The 21,231-nt window shown below is 36.6% G+C and overlaps 1 protein-coding gene across 1 annotated transcript; it reads right to left on the minus strand.

Moving 5' to 3' along the window:
- Positions 1-96: 96 nt before the first annotated feature.
- Positions 97-21,002, minus strand: zgc:154054 (Alpha-1,3-mannosyl-glycoprotein 4-beta-N-acetylglucosaminyltransferase B-like). The gene is made up of 15 exons (XM_067456494.1): positions 20,634-21,002; positions 17,056-17,208; positions 16,852-16,983; positions 13,390-13,523; positions 12,128-12,174; positions 11,908-12,021; positions 11,746-11,821; positions 11,543-11,657; positions 10,702-10,832; positions 9,121-9,228; positions 6,099-6,295; positions 4,733-4,811; positions 3,278-3,353; positions 1,764-1,876; positions 97-471 (listed from the first exon to the last, which is right to left on the minus strand). Exons 1-15 carry the CDS (start codon positions 20,719-20,721, stop codon positions 454-456), a joined length of 1,581 nt encoding a protein of 526 aa, XP_067312595.1. The 5' UTR covers positions 20,722-21,002; the 3' UTR covers positions 97-453.
- Between the last annotated feature and the right edge of the window lie 229 nt (positions 21,003-21,231).

Consider the following 21,231-nt stretch of genomic DNA (forward strand, 5'->3'; position numbering starts at 1 on the left):
AAATGAAAAACATAATAAAATAAACAAGAATATTGTATCAGCAGAAAAGGACACATAATGATGAACAGTTGAAAACAGTTGGTGTTAATGGCATTTATTAAAATTTAGGTAAAATTTAATTTAATATAAATTATGGTCAGATAACATGTTAACCGATTGTTTTTGCAACACAAAACAATACATAAAAAAAATAATAATAATTTACACAAAAATAGACCAAACAAACAAAACCACAATAAACAAACAACAGTGTAAAAACTTTGCTCACATTGATGAGGGAAACATCCTGTAACTGTTGAGTTTTCCATTGCACCTCAAGATGGCACACAGCTATCACAATTCTTCAAGCATAGGGAGGTTCCTTTCCAGACCAGCAGCGTGCGCTGCCGTCCAAAGCAGCGGGGGTATTACATGTTACCACATGGCTCAAGTTTCTCCTCTCTCCTCAACTCATCAAACTTTAATAAAGATCTGTCAAAGAGAGAGACGTGACTTTTAAGCAAACCTTAGATACAGTGTCACAACTGAAAACAAGGCTATTGAAACTGGCGGAGTCTTTCTCAAATGAATAAACAAGAATAGGACTAGTTACAGTTACCCAGAGCTAAAATGCCAATAAAATGGTGAATAATAATAACTAAACTTTTCTAATGTCATCAACATCTTTGGAATAATTTCAATCCATCTGCTGAAATACTGTGAATGAATTGCCAGGAAGTTTGCAAAACATATGCAAATTAAAGTACAGAGAACGGATGACAGAGATGCTCGTTCTTTCATTTGTTAAGCGTCGTTGGGTTGATCTCTTAACTAAAAAAGTAGACAACATTTTCTGTTTTTGAGAAAATATCATACTCTTGGTTAAATTACAGGAATCTTAATTTTAAGTGTTTAGATGTTAAAATAAACTAAAGATCAAACTAAAAAAACTATATTTTTGTTTCTTTTCCAATTTAACTGCAACTTTGTTATTCACAAATGTAATAAATAAAGGCCGGGTTTCACAGATAGGCCATGAATTAAACCAGGATTAGTTCAATTAGTACATTTAAGTATCTTTTATAAATATGCCTTTCATTACTGCTGTGCGTCGTCTTGAGTAAAAACAGTGGCACTGACATATTTGAAGATATGTCAGTTCAGGTAGCTTTCAGTTAAAACAGCTCAAACATGCATTTTAGTCTGGGAATAAACTCAAGCCTTGTCTGTGAAACCAGGGAAGTAACAATTTTGACCTAATTCAGTGGTTATAAAAAGGCAAAAAAATTAAGGAAAACTGAAAGAAACATGTTAAAACTCAAAGGCACAATCAAGCATGAAGTGAAGTTCCTAACTGTCATTTCAGGAAGTAACCTGTTTAATCTTTGAATTAACTGCTGGAGCATATACAGTAAGCAGCCAAAAAGACTCAATAAACCACCCTGACAAGTCCTACGAGTACTTGACTGGATTTGTTCATCACACAGATGATTTATCACCTCTCCATCACATAATTAGATTTACTGTAAGGGAGAAAACCTCACATACCTATGTGCTAACAAACCAGTTTCCATTGTTAATTTCCCTGGAGATATGTCAACAAAATTGGGTTTGGACTATATTTCTGTGTAATAGTGTTTCATGTTAGCGTTATTCATATTTCGAGAATGCTCACATGACTCATGTGAGCATTCTCGAATTAAGAGATTGATAGCTCAAGCCCTTCCCAGTTTAGTGAGGCCTGTTTCTAAAGGTTATATATAGATGATGTGAATGTGGTTTACCTCACTGAGAAGAACCCAGACGTCAGAATCTGAGTGAACCAGAAGTCTCATGGCTGCTAATTCTCCTAATGCTTTATCCACGTCTCCATCTGCCACTCCATTCTTGAAAGAACCTACAAACACAAATATTGATAACATCTCATCGTAAAGTACATGGTAATCTTGGCCTCTTTCAATTTACATTTTATGAAAAACGCTGTATCCTTAACAGTGGCCTTACATTTTTACATAACCACTTTTTGTGCTCACATTTTTTTACTGTGGTTTGCCCGGAGGGATACAATCGAAGCGAGAGAGTGTGTGTATTACAGACACACACATTTATACTAGCTCACGTTACTGATCAGTTAGCGACAAATAGAGTTTGATAACCTTGTTTGATCATCAACAGTCATAAAATACAATGTCATGGCAATGATATGGTCATAACCCTTGTCGTCATGAAACTAGCAACTCAGTAGTTCATAATAAAATTAAGAAATGTAGCTGGTTCTTGCAGTTACTTAATGTTCCATTAATGATCCTATAAAGTCTTTTAGAGAACAAAAAATATTGACTAATTTAAGTTTTACAAGCTTCAAGTATATTTACAAAAGTTTGGGGCAGTCTCTATGCTCACCAACAGTTGTGCTGCTTCATGTTCAGGATTCTTTGACGAATAGAAAGTTCAGCATTTATTTGAAATATAAATCTTTTTTAATACTATAAACGTTTTACAGTCATTTTGAATCAATTTAATGCATCCTTGCTTAATAAATATCATGTCTTCCTAAAAATCATTTAAAATTGTAGTGCAAGTAAACATCCTTTGTTTATTGAAACAACAAAAGTAATGACTTGCATTTTAGTGAGTGAGAACAATGACTGTTTCAGCAAATAAGTGAAACAAAAAAGTATTTGGCCAATTTATTCAACATGGCTCATAGGAGTAATTCTGAATTGGACTACACTGTATGCTTGTTGTTGGCTACTGATGTGGACAATGCAATACAAATAAGTGTTGCTGCCTTATTTATTGAGTATAATTTGACAGCGTTCTCAAGTTCTCTCAAAACGGAAAGCTAAAAAGGAAACCTTAACATTTCTTATTTCTTTTGCCATGGTGCTAGAGATTCAGGCAATACATAGTGTCATAGCTTCCAGGCAAAAATGCAGACAATCAAGAACTGTTAATGAAACAGTACGTCATGGAAATCATTCAGAACCATTATGGAAAAAACAAAACACTGAACCAGCTTTGAATAAGAACCGGTTTTTAATAACCAACCCTACAGCTTGTGTTAACAGATATGCAGTACTCGGTGGCCAACTCTTTCTAGAGTTTCCTGTTATTATCATCACATTTAACTTGATAACACTAATATCTGACTAGTATTACATTTTTTACTATGTATTACTCATGACGTCTTTGGTCCACTGACAAACAAATGTATTTATGCAAACTTACAATTGAGGGACAGAAAAAACGGCAAGAAAAGAAAAAAAGAAATAGGAGATTAATGATGGTTGTGTACCTATCTCAACAAAGCCATCGGATGAGGGTTTACAGCAGGATAATTCTCCTCTCTCCACCTTCTCTTTCACAGAGTTCTGTAAAATAGACAGACATGTACCAGTTAGCACTTTGTACTTCGGTGCAAATGAATTAATAGGGTGTCCGTATCAGGAAGTATGTACACAAATCCTATTCTAGCAGGTTTGAGGTAACGTTGAAACTTTAACGAGATCTCAAATGATGCAAAGCCACAAATTTGTTTTTGGGTGTCAGCTTTCTGTTTTTTTTTCTGTGTTTATACGGGTGTCTAGCAAACAAAGGAGCAAGACTCCTTTACTGCAAGCAAATGAAGACACATGTACAGAGAGATAAAGGGTGTAGTCTACTACGTCCCAACATACAAGGCAACGTCTAAAGCTACTGTATATACCTATATATCTTACACAAACAGCCCATACTAAACAAACTGAAAACCGCCCTTTTTTTCTGAGGCACTGGTTCTGGAAGTATTTAGGGATTTCAAAGAATTTAAAGGATTTCAAAAGACTCGTCAAAAAAGCAAACCAACCAGTCAGCTCTGAGATGAATGCCAACAAAAAAAAGAGAGAGACTATGCTTAACATCTTTTATTAGGAAATGAATTACAGTGCCATGAACCACATTGAATAAAGTAATCAAATGAACACAACAAAATATAAAACTATTGAAGGAAGACTTAATTATGCCATGTACAATGATTCATGGGAGTGGGTGGTAGGGATGGGTATTGAGAACCGGTTCTATTTTTGAGCCGGTTCCAAATTGCCCAGAACCAGTGATTTGATAGAAACACTCTTTCCGATTCCGCTTATTGGTTCGTGTGTGCACATTTTTATGTGATTTAAACCATTCAAGCTCAAAAGACTTGTGCGCTGTTTTCTGTGCTTGTGCAAACATGGGTTCTCATAGTGAATAATGCATGATAATGAGTTCTCTTCCTCGTCTTTTTGCACAGCACACAAACAGACACTTACACACAAAAATATGTCAAAATATTCTCGTAAACAGTCGGTTATGTCTTAAAACAGTTGAAAAAAAAGATGAACACGCATGTAACAGTATATTGAATCTTAAAGTGACAGCAGATTTTGCTGATGCATCTCTATGATAACGTTAATCAAAAAAAAATGACGTGCCGTTCTAGACAGAATAACTTTAGTGACTAGTACTACATTGGTAATGTATAATATATATTTTATTAATAAAATGCAGTGATATTTTACATTTGATTACAGTTTCCTTTAAAAAGATCAAAAGTGACAGTAAATACATTTTTAAGATTACAAAAGATTTCTCTTTCAAATGAATGCTGTTATTTTGAACTTTAAATTCATTAAAGAATCCTGAAGATAATGTTTTCCACAAAAATTGTTCACAGAACTGTTTTAAACATTGATAATGTAATTTGACAGAAACGTGTTGGTATGACACTTACATTAGTAGGGAGCACCTCCACAGTTGTGTTGTAAAACCTGTCACCATTTGTCTCGATATTGCCAGACCGAAAAAGGTACCTGTAAGTGAGTGGAAAATAATTGATAAATATGTTTAATCAGTCAGTGGAAGTTTCATTATAAGTCCATTTGTGTTAACATATTTTTTCGAAATGTCGAAATGTTCCTCATTCCACAGATGCTGTTGATAGAGTTTAACTTGTATTTAATCAGAACCTTTAAACTGATGACTGTAGTCACAAACTACACTAAATGAACAGGTGGTTTTGTTATGTGTAAAGTTGTGTACAATTTAAACAACTTATTATTTCTCTATCTTTTTTATTTGTTTAAAAAGCCAGGAATTTCTCAGGGTTCATTATGCCACTCATTGTCAAAAGATGCAGTCAAAAGATTCAGAGCTGAAAACTTCCCTTTTAGTCAAAGAAAAACTTTTATAGGCACCAGAAAATGGATGTGCTTCATCCTTACATTATCGCGCGACGAAACAGACCTCTACAGAACGTGTGGTTCAGTACCGCGCCAACACCGACTCATGGAGCTGTTCGGATCACTAGCCAGCATCAATAACAATATGGAAGAAGATAGCAAGATATTGTGGAAGAACACAGTCGCTGCCTTCGGATCATAATATTAGGAATGTGTGATACTTCATTTATTTTTAATGAAAGTTCCAGCTTACGTGTGTTCGCTTTATTTCACTGCGGAATAATTTGTAAACATGTAATACAGAAATAATATTCCAATCAATCGCGGGTGGATGAGAAATAAATCATTGTGTTTGTTTGATAAAGACGTTTACGAGCCCTGTGGTCGAGAGAATCATTCCGGTTGCCGCTTTCAAAACAATCCCTCCCTCATGTGAACTGAAACCCAGTGTAGAAAATAGCCTATTACTTATTAGTTATGATGTTTTTAAATGTAAAAAACACAGAAATGTCATTAGTTGACCTCAGACAACACAACAGTATAAAACAAAAAAAAAAAACAGTTCATGACACATTTAGGGGAATTAAACAATATATATCCTGGACAAAGACGGGCTGTATTGAATGTCTTGCTCAGAGGAGCTTAACAGAAAACACTTGTTAATTTTTTTTTTCAGCAGGGCAAACTTACTTATATATAAAGGCACTCGAGCAGACAGCTGGGTACATTTACATTACCACAGGGTATTTACTTCTATATTTACATATCCAACTAAAGAGATATTTACAATGCCCATAGATAAAGGTATAGTTTACCAAAAATTTACCTGAAAGACAAACTAGAATTTGAGCAAGATTGCTTGTATCAGTGTGAATGTATGTATGCTCATCAAATTAATGTCCTTTGGCTGTGTCTCACCCTTTCACAGCTTGAGACTTGGTAAACGTGATGAGGACATAATCTCCTTTTTTGGGTGTGAGGCCCCAGAAGAAGTCCTCTCCTTTGTAAGCTCTCTCCAGAGAGTGAGACTGATATTTCTCCAGACTGCTGCTGATTTCTGCAGATGGGTTATTACTGTGGCCTTTAAACAGCACCTGGTTCCCAAAGTTTTTATCCTGCATATGACATAAATACAGACAAAGACATAAGCTCTGTTCCAAAACCTGGTAAGATGCCTTGCTGTACATTGCCAACACAGGCAGTCCTAAATAGGGATGGGTATCGTTAAGGTTTTAACGGTATTACTACTCTTACCGATACTGCTTATCGGTCCGGTACTTTAACGGTATTCTTATCGGTACTTTTTGAGATTTTATTTATTTATATATATATATATATATATATATATATATATATATATATATATATATATATATATATAATATAAACACACACACACACACACAATTAACAAAAATACACAGCCTACACATGCAGTGCTTTCATTTCAGGAAGAATTCTAGTAATCAAATGTAAAATAACACTGTTAATCATAAATAGCCAAAATAATGCTTATTAAAGCTGAAGTTATTCATTTAAGAGCTGTGAGTGATTTTCTCTTTGCATTTGGTTGTTTCATTCGCAATAATTCGTCAGCATGTTTATTTACACCGCTGCCTCTTTAAGACAGATGTGCAGATCTATAGGCGACTGATAATGGGAAGATGCACTACATTTTCTCCCGACTATATCCATAATAACAACGTCCATTTTAGACACAAACTGTGTTGTGTTTAAGAGACTCTCCAAGCCAGTCATTTTGACATAGATGTTTGTGTACATTTGATCGTTTAGACGCGAGTGTGAAACCGAAAGTGTAATTTGCTCGTCTCGTTGCGGGCTGTTTCAGAGCGCGCGCCGACTTGGGAACTATCTCTTGCGGACATTTTTGTGCTTTTAATCGCTCTTTTTATTATTAAACGCATCCCACAATTTACCAACAGTAGCTAGACTGTATTTTACAACAATCACTAATCGTGCTGATTCTGTCATTAGGTTTGAGTTTTAGGGAGAAATGGCAGCGTAGGCTACTGCTGCAAGGGGAATTAAGTTGCGCTAGACATAAATATTATTATAATCTTTGGAAGACAAAATCTAAAATAAAATCAGACTATCACAGATCTAAAGCGTCACCAGGCTATGTTTGAATGTTTGGTTCTGTCCTCGGCTGTGCGGCGCTCTCTCTCTCTCTTTCTCTCGTCACGTGTATTTTCTAAAGTACCGACAGCAGAACCGATAACGTCCGAGCTTATCGATACAACGGTTTTTCAAAATTCACCCCCGGGGCCCGTTTAATACCGGTTTTCGGTACCCATCCCTAGTCCTAAAGGCCCGATAACACCAAGGATGTAACTATAAAGATAGCCTAAAGTTCTAAAAATCGTTCTCAGTATTAATAAATTACAGAGTTCACACCACAGCTAGAACGATATTGAGACACAGAGAAACAATATTGTTGGAATCACTTTCAGATCTTTTTTCAGCTGATGAACGACAGTTAAACATTGACAACCAATCAGTTTCTATTCTGCAGTAATGTGCTCGAGCATTTAAAGTGGCAGTCAAGCATGCGCTTAGAATAAACAGAACGATATCGTCCGCTGGTGTGGCAGCTCAAGTAATTATTATTGTTGGTGTGAATGGGCTGAAATGGGATCTAAGCGAGCGATTTACTCTCTACATAGGCATCATGGAAAGAGCACAGGAAACTCAAGTCAAAATCAATTTATACTAGCTTGTACAATTTTTTCTGGACACATTTGGAACTTTGTATTGCTGCACTTTTAATGGTACTGTCTCTTTAAAGGTGAAGTGTGTAATACATTTAGACATTAAAATCAGAGGTTTTCAACCATGCTCCACTCATCTTTAAACAAACACACCTGAACCAGCTTTTCAAGCTCTTCATGAGCTCTACCGGTCACATGCAGGTAAGCTGAAGCAGACTGGATATAAACTCTGCAGGTTAGTGGGTCTTGAGGGCTGTGTCCGAAATCACCCCATACATAGGCCTCTATCTGAGGGGATAGCCATTGGTAGTGGTGTCCGAAACCACTGTGGACGTTTTGCTCATTTAATCCCATAATGCACCATAACGAGCGTAATACCGATGTACACTCTACGCTTGAGAATACCCATAATGCACTGTGAGGGTCATGCTGAATGAATTCCCGTGCCTCGACAGAAGATGGAACCCACAGCTGAATCCGTTAAAGTGCTTGTCCAATGTATACAGAATAATATCATACAGGTATACATTTCTTTTTAATTGATTATTATATTGCTTAATTAAGTTTTATACATGACAGTTTCAAATGATTATTAAACATCAAGCACAAACTACGCAAAAGTAGCAGCCTTTCCGGCGCACTCAATATCTGAATTTGCTCACTCATTTTAATTCACTCCTTCAAGTGGACTATGTTAGTGGACTAATGTAGTGAATAGTGAATGAGGGTATTGGGGCGATTTTGAAAACAGCTCATGACAAGGCTTGAAGGCCTCTGGTTAAAATTCTACCTCCTAGTCCAATTTATTTTCCATAGAGAATTACATTTATAGAGTGACTTCGCTAAATAGATAGCAAAAAATAAAAACAAAAACATAATATATTATGTCTCGTTTTGGTGCCATTGGCACAGCAGAAATGCACACTTTACCTTTAAAATATGCTAATATAAATAATGTAAATGTCATGTTTGCAATGTAGATAAGCTGTCGTCTAGGCCAACAGACCTCTACTACTGTTGGTGGTTAAGTAGATAGCCACTAGTCTACTAGAAATGCTTCTTATACTATTAGTTTTTATTCTTATATTTTCCATTTTAATTTGTATTCATTTTTATTTAGTTTAAGTTAGTTTAGTAAATAAAGTTAAACTAAATTATAAATTGTGCCTTGGCAACTAGCCAACATACAAGGAAGTGGACATTTAAATTACCTTTAGGTTTTGTATTTTACCAGGTAGTGAGGAATGCAAACCGACATGCTGAAACAAGGAAGGTTTGTAAGTTCTCTTCAGTCGGGCCTTCTCATCACTGCAGTGTTTCTATGAAAATAATTATAAAAAATTATAACAATAAACAATGAAATGCCTTATATCAATCTTATTAAAGAGCAAAAAAATATTTTTTTTATAAAAATTATATATATATATATATATATATATATATATACATACACAATCACCTAAAGGATCATTAGGAACACCATACTAATACTGTGTTTGACCCTCTTTCATCTGCAGAACTGCCTTAATTCTACATGGCATTGATTCAACAAGGTGCTGAAAGCATTCTTCAGAAATGTTGGCCCATATTGATAGGATAGCATCTTGCAGTTGATGGAGATTTGTGGGACGCAAATCCAGGGCACGAAGCTCCCGTTCCACCACATCCCAAAGATGCTCTATTGGGTTGAGATCTGGTGACTGTGGGGGCCATTTTAGTACAGTAAACTCATTGTCATGTTCAAGAAACCAATTTGGAATGATTCGAGCTTTGTGACATGGTGCATTATCCTGCTAGAAGTAGCCATCAGAGGACGAGAACATGGTGGTCATTAAGGGATGGACATGGTCAGAAACAATGCTCAGGTAAGCCGTGGCATTTAAACGATGCCCAATTGCTACTAAGGGACCTAAAGTGTGCCAAGAAAACATCCAACACACCATTACACCAGCAGCCTGCACAGTGGTAACAAGGCATGATGGATCCATGTTCTCATTCTGTTTACACCAAATTCTGACTCTACCACCTGAATGTCTCAACAGAAATCGAGACTCATCAGACCAGGCAACATTTTTCCAGTCTTCAACTGTCCAATTTTGGTGAGCTTGTGTAAATTGTAGCCTCTTTTTCCTATTTGTAGTGGAGATGAGTGGTACCCGGTGGGGTCTACTGCTGTTGTAGCCCATTCGCCTCAAGGTTGTGCGTGTTGTGGCTTCACAAATGCTTTGCAGCATACCTTGGTTGTAACGAGTGGTTCAGTCAAAGTTGCTCTTCTATCAGCTTGAATCAGTCGGCCCATTCTCCTCTGACCTCTAGCATCAACAAGGCATTTTCGGCCACAGGACTGCCACATACTGGATGTTTTTCCCTTTTCACACCATTCTTTGTAAACCCTTGAAATGCTTGTGCGTGAAAATCCCAGATTCAGATGGTAGAGTAAGTATTTGGTGTAAACAGAATGAGAACATGGATCCATCATGCCTTGTTACCACTGTGCAGGCTGGTGGTGGTGGTGTAATGGTGTGGGGGATGTTTTCTGTGAAATGCTCAGACCGTGGCCCGTCTGGCACCAACAACCATGCCACGTCCAAAATTGCTTAAATCACCCATTCTGACATTCAGTTTGGAGTTCAGGAGATTGTCTTGACCAGGACCATACCGCTAAATGCATTGAAGCAACTGCCATGTGATTGGTTGATTAGATAACCTCATTAATGAGAAATTGAACAGGTGTTCCTAATAATGTTTTAGGTGAGTGTATTATATACTCTATATATTATACCCAAACTTACTGAGTCTTTCTCTGGGTTACACACTTTAACCCACAGGATGTGATCAAGCAGCCAGTCAATCGGCTTGTCTTTGTGGAACATCAGGATGAACTCCACAATCAGTGGCAGATCTGATGAGCGAAAAAGCTTGCCTGGAACATGAAAAATCATGTTTAAATTCATGCTAGGACACACATAGTTTCACAGATTTAATCATAGAAAACAGTATATATGGACCTTAGAGACATTAGCAATGTTCGTTCAAACCTGATGCAAGGATGAAAGATTCTGGTTGATTTAAAAAAACGATTCAAATAATCGAAAGTATGTAACAGAATTGTTCTTTTGATTTCCTTTCAATTTTTGACCCTCTTCTGACTGCCTAATAAAAGTGAAAGTGACACGTGAAGGCCTAGTATGGCAACTCAAACTCGGAATTTGTCCTCTGCATTTAACCCATCTAAGTTAGTTCACACATATTAGGAGTAGTGAACACAAACACACAGTGCAAACCATGGACACACACACCAGGAGCAGCCATTTTTGCTGTGGCACCTGGGGAACGATTAGGGGTTAGGTGCTTTGCTCAATGCCCCTCAGTCATTTTTCTGGTGGTATTGGGAATCGAAACTGCAACCTTTAAGTTACCAGTCTGACTCTCTAACCATTAGGCCATGGTCACTTCAAAATAAATCTTATTGCTAGTAAACATTAAGACTATAAATTTGCATTGATAACAATTTACAACTATTTTGTAATGAAACCATGGTCCAAATGTTCAAATTACAAAACATGCATGAATGAAACAACTGATCAAACAGAAATGGTTGAAGAGAACGAATGGAGAGGACAAGACACTTACCAATGAATCCCAGCTGGGAAAACTCCAGGAAAAGCCACTCCTCGGAAAGCACTCGATTTATATAAGTTTTCATGGATTCAAGGAATCCTTGCTTTGCTACAATATCATCTTCTAGCTGAAACACATATGCAAAAATGCAGAATGATAAAAGCAATGAAACAGTGCTATCAATGAATTGTATGGCAGTGTCTTCGCATTATTACCTGGAGATAGTATGTGCCCTTAAACCGCGCATACAGCATGAGGAAACTGTAATCAAGGTTCTGCTTGGTCCTCCATCTGTGACCAATAAAACAAATGCTTCACAATAATACACAATCTATTTCCAGTTCATATTTGCACAACATCACTGGTGAATCTCTAACCTGACTCGCTCCTTGGGGTCTCCAAATGTTTCCTTCAAGTCACTGAAGTCTGGGTAAAAGTAAGGAGATGGAGAGATAACCTCAATCACTCCAGAACTGACAGCATCTGGGAGACTACAGAGTAAAATACAAGGACTTGTGATCAGTTACTTGCACAGTGAGTTTACAGAAAGATGGAACACCTTGAATGAAACAGAGGAGTTGTTAAATAAACACTCACTTGGTCTGTACACTCTGTACAACAGCATTCACCAAAGTTGCATTTGTCTAAGAGAAGAATGAAATACATATCAGTGAAAAGAACAATAAAACAGTACCATTCAAATGTTTTTTGAAAGACAAATACGAATGCATTAATCTGATCAAAAGTGACTGTAAATATGTTACAAAATATTTATATTTCAAATAAATGCTGTATTCTTAATTTTTTTTATTCATCAAAAAAGCACAACTGTTTTCAATATTGATAATAATAAGAAATGGTTCTTGATCATCAAATCAGAATGAGTTCTGAAAAATCAAGGACTTAAGTAATGATGTTGAAAATTCAGCTTTGCAATCACATGAATAAATTACATTTAACAGTTATTTTAAATAGTAATCATTCTTCACAATGTTACTGTTTTACTGTATTTACTGTATTTATCAAATAAATGTAGCCATGGTGAGTAAAATTTACTGAGCCCAAAATTTTGAATGGTAGTGTATATTGTCAATAATTATTATATGTAGATATTAATTCAAATTAAGTTTAAAATCAAGAAGGAAGAATCAACACACCAAATCACATTTAATGAACAAAAGCCCAAGAAAAGTGTACCCAAAAAGAAGAAGTGCAGAGATAAAAACGCAAATTAAGCAGGTTTAGATGCGTTCGGAACCTAAGAAAAACAATTTAAGCACACTTAGACACTGCTTCAACTTTTATTATTAATTGTGCCAACAAGTTCAAATTAGTTCAGCTCAGGCAAAGGTGCCTTTTTGTAAACAACTGAATTTATTTTAAACTATTTAATACAACCACCGCATTAAAGACTCTAAGTTAGGGCAAAGACCTCATTCCTTTTTTCCTTTAAAATTATAAATAAACAATAGCCATTCATTTATGTGAACCAGGGTTTGCTAAGTGCTACTGGTAGTCAGGGGCAGGTGGTTTTAGTGGGCAGGATATTGGAAATTTGGAAACAGTGTAAGATATGATCAATATTCTGGTTTGTTTTCCCAAAAGAGCAATATTGTCAATTAAGAAAGCATATAGATAGCATATACATATCCTCGAAGCTAAGGGCCACGGATCTATGTTTGGGGTCACAGGTTTATCAAAAAATGTCAAGTATTTAAACTTCAGAAAGAAACCAAAGGAAACAGAGAGGTTAAGAGAAATGAACTGATAAAGTTTAATACAGCCTTATCAGAGCAATAAAACAGATAAAGCCGGGAAAGTGGCATATAAGAGAACAAAGTGCAAAGGTCAAGGGTTACCTCGGCAACAAAGACTACAATGACAATATCTTTCCTCTCTGCAGATGAAAGGTCAAATAGAAGAGATTGGAGTGTGTTCACTAGATAACTCTGTTTCTGCCTGTGCACGGTGGGTACTCCTAACACCAGGGACACTGCGGAAACATTTAAACACCGTGTGTAAGCTTATGTCAGTCTATGCTGACTCCATCACAGTGATAAAAAAATAGTAAAAAATTATTCCAGAACATATTGTGTATGTGTAAAACAATTAGAAACAATATAACTGACAAAGTAAAATAAACATATGCTCAAAAATTCAATAAAAATATATAATAAAGGGCATCAGATTTGCAGGCCTTGCAAGGGAGAACAAAACTTTTACGTTTCAGTTAGGCTTAGGTTTTGATTACAAATGCTGCTTTCATAACACGAAATAAGCATCAGGAATTTAAATAATGCATAAAAACCACCTTCACTGTAACAGCAGCTACAGGTCATTATAAAGATACAAAAGAGCAACAAAAATGTAGTATGCAGTTAGTGAATTTGAGATTTTTATTTTAGCTTCTAGTGCTACATCCAAAATAAAAGTTTGTGTTTACATAATATGTGTGTGTATGTCATGGTTTTGGGTTTTCTCATGTGTTCCTGTTGGTCATGTGATCCTGCCATGTGCTCCATTGTCATATGATTCCCTTGCCCCCATGTGTTATATTCTCATTGGTTGTTTTTGTCATGAGTTCTCAGTTTAGCTCTGTCATTGGTTCATTGTCTTGATTGTGCACAGTTGTGTCTTGTTTAGTCATTAGTATGTATTTAGCCTTGCCTTGTTCCATTCCTTGTTCCATTGTCTAGTATTGTCCTTGTAACCATTGTTGGTGAACTCCATTGCTATAAGTCAAAGTCAAAGTCAGTGTTGACTGGATTTCAGTTTGTGTTCTGGATTATTACACTGTTCTTGCCAGCAGTGGACTATTGTTACAGTGTACTACTGTGTATAATTATTATGTTTATATATAAATATACACATATGCATGAGATTTAATATATAATATAAGAATTGTTAAATATTTATTCATATAACAAATGGCCTCACTTTATATTAAGTGGCCTTAACTACTATGTACTTACATCAAAAATGTGTTAATGTTGCGTTCATATTGTATTTCAACACTTTTGCTCATGTTGAGGTGAGATATGGGTAACGTTAGGCATAGGTGTGGTTAAGTTTAAAGGGGGGATGAAACACTTAATTTCAGTCAATCTCATGTCAATCTTGAGTACCTAAAGAATAGTATTGCAAGCTTCATATCTCCGAAAAGTCTTTAGTTTTATTATATTTATAAAAGAGTCTTTCCGGAAAAAAACGAGCGCTTGGAGGCGTATCGAGTGGGCGGAGCTAAAGAATCACGAGCGCGCAGCTACAGCACGAGAGCATCTGAAAGCTGACATCGTCATGCATTGAAAAGAAAACGTTACTCTAATAAACCATGGCTATCAATCAGATTCAACTGATACAGATATGATCCAGAATCAGATGCGGAGGATGAAATAAATTGAACAGGAGAAGCAGCAACAGCAGGACGTCCGTCTCTGTGGTATGTTCTGTATTTAGTGGCCTGTCAACATTTGTGTGTCTTTACTTGTGGTATATGATGACATGATTTGGTTTATGGACTATTGTATGCGACTAAACCTTAGCAGTAGCAAGCAAAACGGTTTTGCACGTCAGACTAGTGTAACGTCATACATAGAACAACAATGGAGTAACCGTTAGCGCATTCGAATGACGAAGCACGCTTTGTGAGAACGTCCCCTATGTTTGGGTGGTTTTACAATAAACAAACTGACATATTGGTCAGCTAAACAAATATATTTAAACACACACCATACATTGCATGCTCCATTGATATATATATTACTTACGCGACGATAGCCAACAACATAGACATTTGAAGCAGTTTTACTCACCACCTGCTTCCAAAGCACGACCGTGAACCTTTATCGTTGAGACTGCTCAGTCAAAAACACACTTCTTGTTGATTTCGTGAAGTCCTGAGACAGCAGTGACCGTGGAGAGCCACTATTTCGACACAGCGTGATGTTGTGACGCTTCTGTCATTTCTGCATTCAAAACGGTTCAAATGCAGCGCTGCCTTCCTGGAATGCTGTGCGGGCGCATTAAAGTCGTTTGACGTCACCCATAGGAATAAAGTGGAGCGCTGCGTGACAGAAGTGTTGCACGGACGAGTGGATCTGCACCTTGAGAGCAGTGTTTATGGGGCGTGCATTTGCTCTTTTGCTCTAGTCACGTGCGCGCGCACCCTTCCGGGAGAAGAGTCCGTACGGCCCATACAAGGACCTTCCGCTCTGTCGACGTTAAGCGGACCCATACTCGAAAAAAACTCTCCGAAACTTGTGAGAAACCGGAAGGAGTATTTTTGACACAGAAATACTCCATCAAACGTCCAACTTAGTGTTTGAAACTTTGTCTATGTTTAGGATGGGAATCCAAGTCTTTAACAGTGTAAAAAGCTCAGTATGCATGAAACAGCATTTCACCCCCTCTTTAAGGGTAGGGTTGAGGGTAAGGGATGGGTCAATGGTTTTTATAAACGTAAGCACAGAAATTAATTACAGATGTAATTACATACAGCTAATTTTATGTAAGTACAATGTACAAGTGCTTTGTATCAAATTATTCATTCAAATGTTAGTACATAGTAGTTAAGGCCACCTAATATAAAGTGGGTCCTAAGACATTTATATACAGTATGTACATGTTAATATGTATCTGTGTATATTTAAATATACATAATAATTATACACAGTACAGACATATATTATGAAAACACTTTTATTTTGGATGCGATTGATCGTTTGACAGCACTACTTCATACATAAACCCAGCTAAGGGAACATTCTCAAAACTTTAGCTAACTTTCTAGTAAGGTTCTCAAAGTTATTAACATTTTTTCCAGTAATGTTAATAAAACATACATTTAAAGTTATCAAGTCTTTTATAATGTTCTCAAAAAGTTACACAAAAACATTATTTATACTTTCATGTAATATTTTGACCAGAAAAATTCTGTTGGGTGCCCGCCTAACATTTTTGTTTTAAATGTTACTACTTGTTTTAGAACATTCAAAACAAAAGTAATGTTCCCATTACCTTTACAAAATAAAAATGGAATGGAATAAAATGGAATATTTTCCTTCAACATTCACATAACCACAAAAGTTTTGTTTTTGTTTTTTTTACAGTTATTTCAGAGAATATATGTTATAACTTAATGGGCATGTTGGTGATACGTTCTTACAGAATCTTTTTGTTAGCTGGGTAGACAATTTTTTCCTCTTTTATTATTAGAAGTTTAACACACTTAGACAATATGTTTAAATCAAAATAAATTGCTGCATTGCAACTTGCAAGCACTGCATTTGTATAATCGCAAAGAGTTATAATGGGAGACAAACCTCCAGAGCGACGCTGCCCCAGGTGAACGATGGGTTTCAGACCGTCTTTGTGCTCTTTCAGGTGAGGCAAGTAGACGAGAGCATTAGGCTGTGAAGACAACAATCGCTCAAGGATTCTCTCTTCTAATATTGCTGAAAGGAAGATAAAATACTAAATAATGGAACAGACACAAATATTACAGAAAGAAAAGTGCTCGGACTCACCTGAAGAGTTGCCGATTGTGAGATTAGATAGAGGAATGCTGCGGTTTTGTAGTTGACCCAGCACTTTAAGCAGCTCTTTTGACAAGACCTCAGCACGGTGTTCTGCCTGCAGTAACCTCTCATAGGCCGAATGCAGCTGCAGTGGCAAGTTATCTGGAGTATAGAACACCAATCATCTTGAATTAAAGTGATTTTGGGCTCAAAACAAGTTAAACTTTATCAACAGGATTTATGGCAACAATGTTGATTTCATGGAAATTAATATGTTCCTTGAAAATATAAATGGGACAAAAAAATAAATACATATGATGAAGGCCCTTATATGCAATTTATATCAAAATGTTTAATTGCTGCCTGCCTATAGACACTCCAAGCTGCATGCTTGTTGTAGTTTGTAGTTTTAAGGAAGTCTGCAGTGTTGTTGAATTAATTCTGCTACAGATGGTAACGTTACTATATACTCATCTCTGTTGATGAGCTGCAGAAGTTCCTCTTTGTTGCTGCACTTTGTTGTTGTGGTTGTTATTTGGCACACTGTGTTCCAAAGTGACTTATCAGTATGATTTCATTACAATAAACATTCAGATTTTTTTTTTTTTCAAAGAAAGTTTTTTTTGTGTGTGTCTTTTTAGATAACTTGATATCAATCTCAGACAGGTTTGTTAAAAAGCTTGCCAGGTCTACTTGGATAAATGGAAAGTACTAAAAGAGGTTGCTCCACATTATAAAGTTCTCATGCATTGTGAAATGAAAATCATGAAATGGTGCAATGTTATGCAAAAGGCATGAAAACAACTAATATTCTGTGAAAACTGAATGGAGATGATCAAACTATCATAAGATTTGTGAGTAATATACAGCACAGGATAACTTGGCTAGATAAAGGCTTATTCGTCACATGCCTGTCCTGTCTTGTGTGCACATGTGGGTTTTTGTTAGTTGAGCATGTGCTCCTGTCATTGTCTGATCCCTCCTCCTTGTTATCTGATTAGTGCACTGTAAAAAATGTTGGTTGTTTTTTGTTGGTTTAACTTAAAAAAGTAAGTAACCTGGTTGCCTTAAAATTTTGAGTTTATTGAAATTTAAAATTTGAGTTGATACAATGAAGGAAATTTGTTTAATAAATAGAAACTCAAAATATTTTTGAATCTGAACCACATAAAAAAATTGATAAATCATGAAAATAGCACTATTTGGCATGTTTCACTGCATCATCAGAAATAAAACACACACAATTACCCAATATGCTTAAAAAAATCTTTTAATAATATTTTAATAAAGGTTGTCGAATCTCAAAATTTTTTCATTGTTTTAACTCAAAATTTCAATTTCAATAAACTCAAAATTTTAAGGCAACCAGGTAACTTTTTTTCTAAATATTTTTTTACAGTGTGTTTATTTCTCCCACCTGTTCCCTCTTGATTCCTTGCCCTTATAAGCTCCTTGTGTGTGCCAGTCTGTGTTGGATCCTTGTTTCATGTTTGCGTCTCCCCTTCCTCCTGCGATTTTCATTTGGTATGTTTTTGTTTTAGGTTCTATTTAGCCCCCTCGTGGGTGTTTTGTTTTGTATTTGTTTTATTTTGTCAATAAATTATAATTTTCCATGCACTTGAGTCCTCGCACCATCTTCCCTTGTCTATGACGTAACATTATTAAGGAAAGTAACCTTTTTCAAAATATGCTTTCCATCTTACATTTATATAATTTGCATAATTGTATTTCCTTTATTTGATTTAACTAAAAAAAGGATTGGAATGAGTTCCTGTTATGCAGGTGAGACATTCCATACCATAATAAATGTATACACACAGTACAAAAACTTGTGAGGGCAAAACATTATGAGCATTGTCTTGGTCCCTCTTTTGCTGCCAAAACAGCGCTGACTCGTTGAGACATGGACTTCACTAGACCCCTAAAGGAGTGCTGTGGTATCTGGCACCAAGATGTTAGCAGCAGATCCTTTAAATCCTGTAAGTTGCAAGGTGGGACCTCCATGGATCCGACTTGTTTGTTCAGCACATCCCACATATGCTTGATTGGACTGAGATCAGGGGAATTGGGAGACCAAATCTACACCTCAAACCCGTTGTTGTGCTCCTCAAACTATTACTGAACCATTTTTTGATTTGTGGCAGGGCACTTTATCCTGCTGAAAGTGGCCACAGACAACATGGTATTCCATTTTCATGAAAGGGTGTGCGGTCTGCATCAGTCCTAAGGTAGGTGGTAGATGGCAGGACACAAGGTTTCCCAGCAGAACATTGCCCAAAGCGTCACACTGCCGGTTTGCCTTCTTGATAGTGCATCCTGGTGTTACATGTGTTGTGCTGTTGTCAGTGTACAGGGGTCATCATAGGCACCCTGACACATTACAGTGAAATGCACTGTATATTCTGATATTCTGACACCTTTTTATCAGAACCAACATTCAAGTCTTGAGAAATTTAAGCTATAGTAGCTTGTGTGTTTGATCAGACCACACAGGCCAGCCTTCGCTCCCCACGTACATCAATGAGCTTTGGCCGCCCATGACCCTGACAATGGTTCACAGCTGTTCCTTCCTTCGAGCACTTTTGATAGATACTGACCACTGCAGGCTGGAAACACACCACAAGAGCTGCAGTTTTGGAGATATTCTGACCCAGTCTTCTAGCCATCACAATTTGGCCCTTGCCAAACTCGCTCAAATCCTTACGCTTGCCCATTTTTCCGGCTACTAGCATCAACTTTGAGGACCAAATGTTCACTTGCTGCCCAATATATCCCACCCACAAAAAAGTGGCGTGATAAAGATATAATCACTTCCAGAATTTCATTGCAGTGGTTATTAATCGGCTGCCGGTGAACGTCACAGGATCAGCAGAATCTTTTAGGATTTTAAAAATTTGTCTTAGAGAAAAATCGCACAATGTGCGCACCCAGCTTAGAGGCAACTTTAGCAGTGGCTATCAGTGATAGAGAACTTGCCCAATGCCCATTTTGAGGACGCTGCTTGGCTAAACTGTATGTCATATCTTGAATATGTTCACAGCAGTTGGCTAAACTGCTACATAAACCTGCCTCCTCTGGGCATTTCTCTATTGCCCTAGAGATGAATTTGAGACAAGCGGACAGAATGCACTTTGTGGTAAATAAACTTTACTTACTTACTTAAACCTAAATGAAGCAAACTGACCTAGATCATCAAAGGTTTGTAAGTCTTTTAAAAAGAGGATTGGATCTCTTTATTAAAATGTCAAAGCTTGCTATTTTTCTTAACTTACCCCATCCATATAACATTAAAAAATGTAAATATCATACATTTAAATTAATTTATAAGGTTTATATTTCTGTTTACACAACTTTCAAAGTTGAATTATGTATCTATGACAGGGTTTCCATCTCTCAAAAAGTCTCAAGCATTGGCATTTGATTTACCTCAGACTGAATTCAGAGAAATTGACAAACATAAAACAGGCAAAAACAACAACAACAACAACAACAACAAAAAAACTGTAAATAAATGCAAATTCCGAATGTCCAATCCGATTAATTTAGAGACCATCCACACAGGCACATCATAAGGTGATGACACTCACCTGACTTTGATGTGTGCCAGGAGTTTAACATCAACACGCATAGTACAAAACCCGCGACGAAGAAAAGTTTGCCATGACAGGGCCTCATCTCATCTCATTCCTCAGGAATACAAGAACACTACTCGTAGGCTCATAGGAAGGCAAAATCCTCAAGATAAAAGTTTAGCTGCCGTTTCTTCCACGTGATAATTCGCTCTAGATAAACTGGTCTAATGTTTAGCATTTGACGAAAGTCATTTTAAAATTAATCCTACTTTGTCCAAACTGACCCAGCCACGTTAATCGTCGTGTTGTCAGTTGATGACTTGATATTCCACAAGGAACTTGGTTCAAAAAATAATTCGCTCACACCTTTAAACGGCAGCAGTGCCACCCTCCACCTGTTCAGCTCATGAATATTCATCTAGTCGATGCATATTCATGAAGACGCTGCTGTAGTAGGGTACTAGCTGTTCATTTGAACGCATTTTGTTTAAATGCCTATTTCTATCTGTCTTGATAGACGAATATTGTGTGTATCTGCTTCAATTTAAAGTAGTTTAAGCAATATCGACCCCGTATAGCCTACTGTGTAAATTGTCAAGAACACCGTTGTGTT

This window comes from Pseudorasbora parva, chromosome 11 (genome assembly GCF_024679245.1).
Source record: "Pseudorasbora parva isolate DD20220531a chromosome 11, ASM2467924v1, whole genome shotgun sequence".
Lineage (NCBI taxonomy): Eukaryota > Metazoa > Chordata > Actinopteri > Cypriniformes > Gobionidae > Pseudorasbora > Pseudorasbora parva.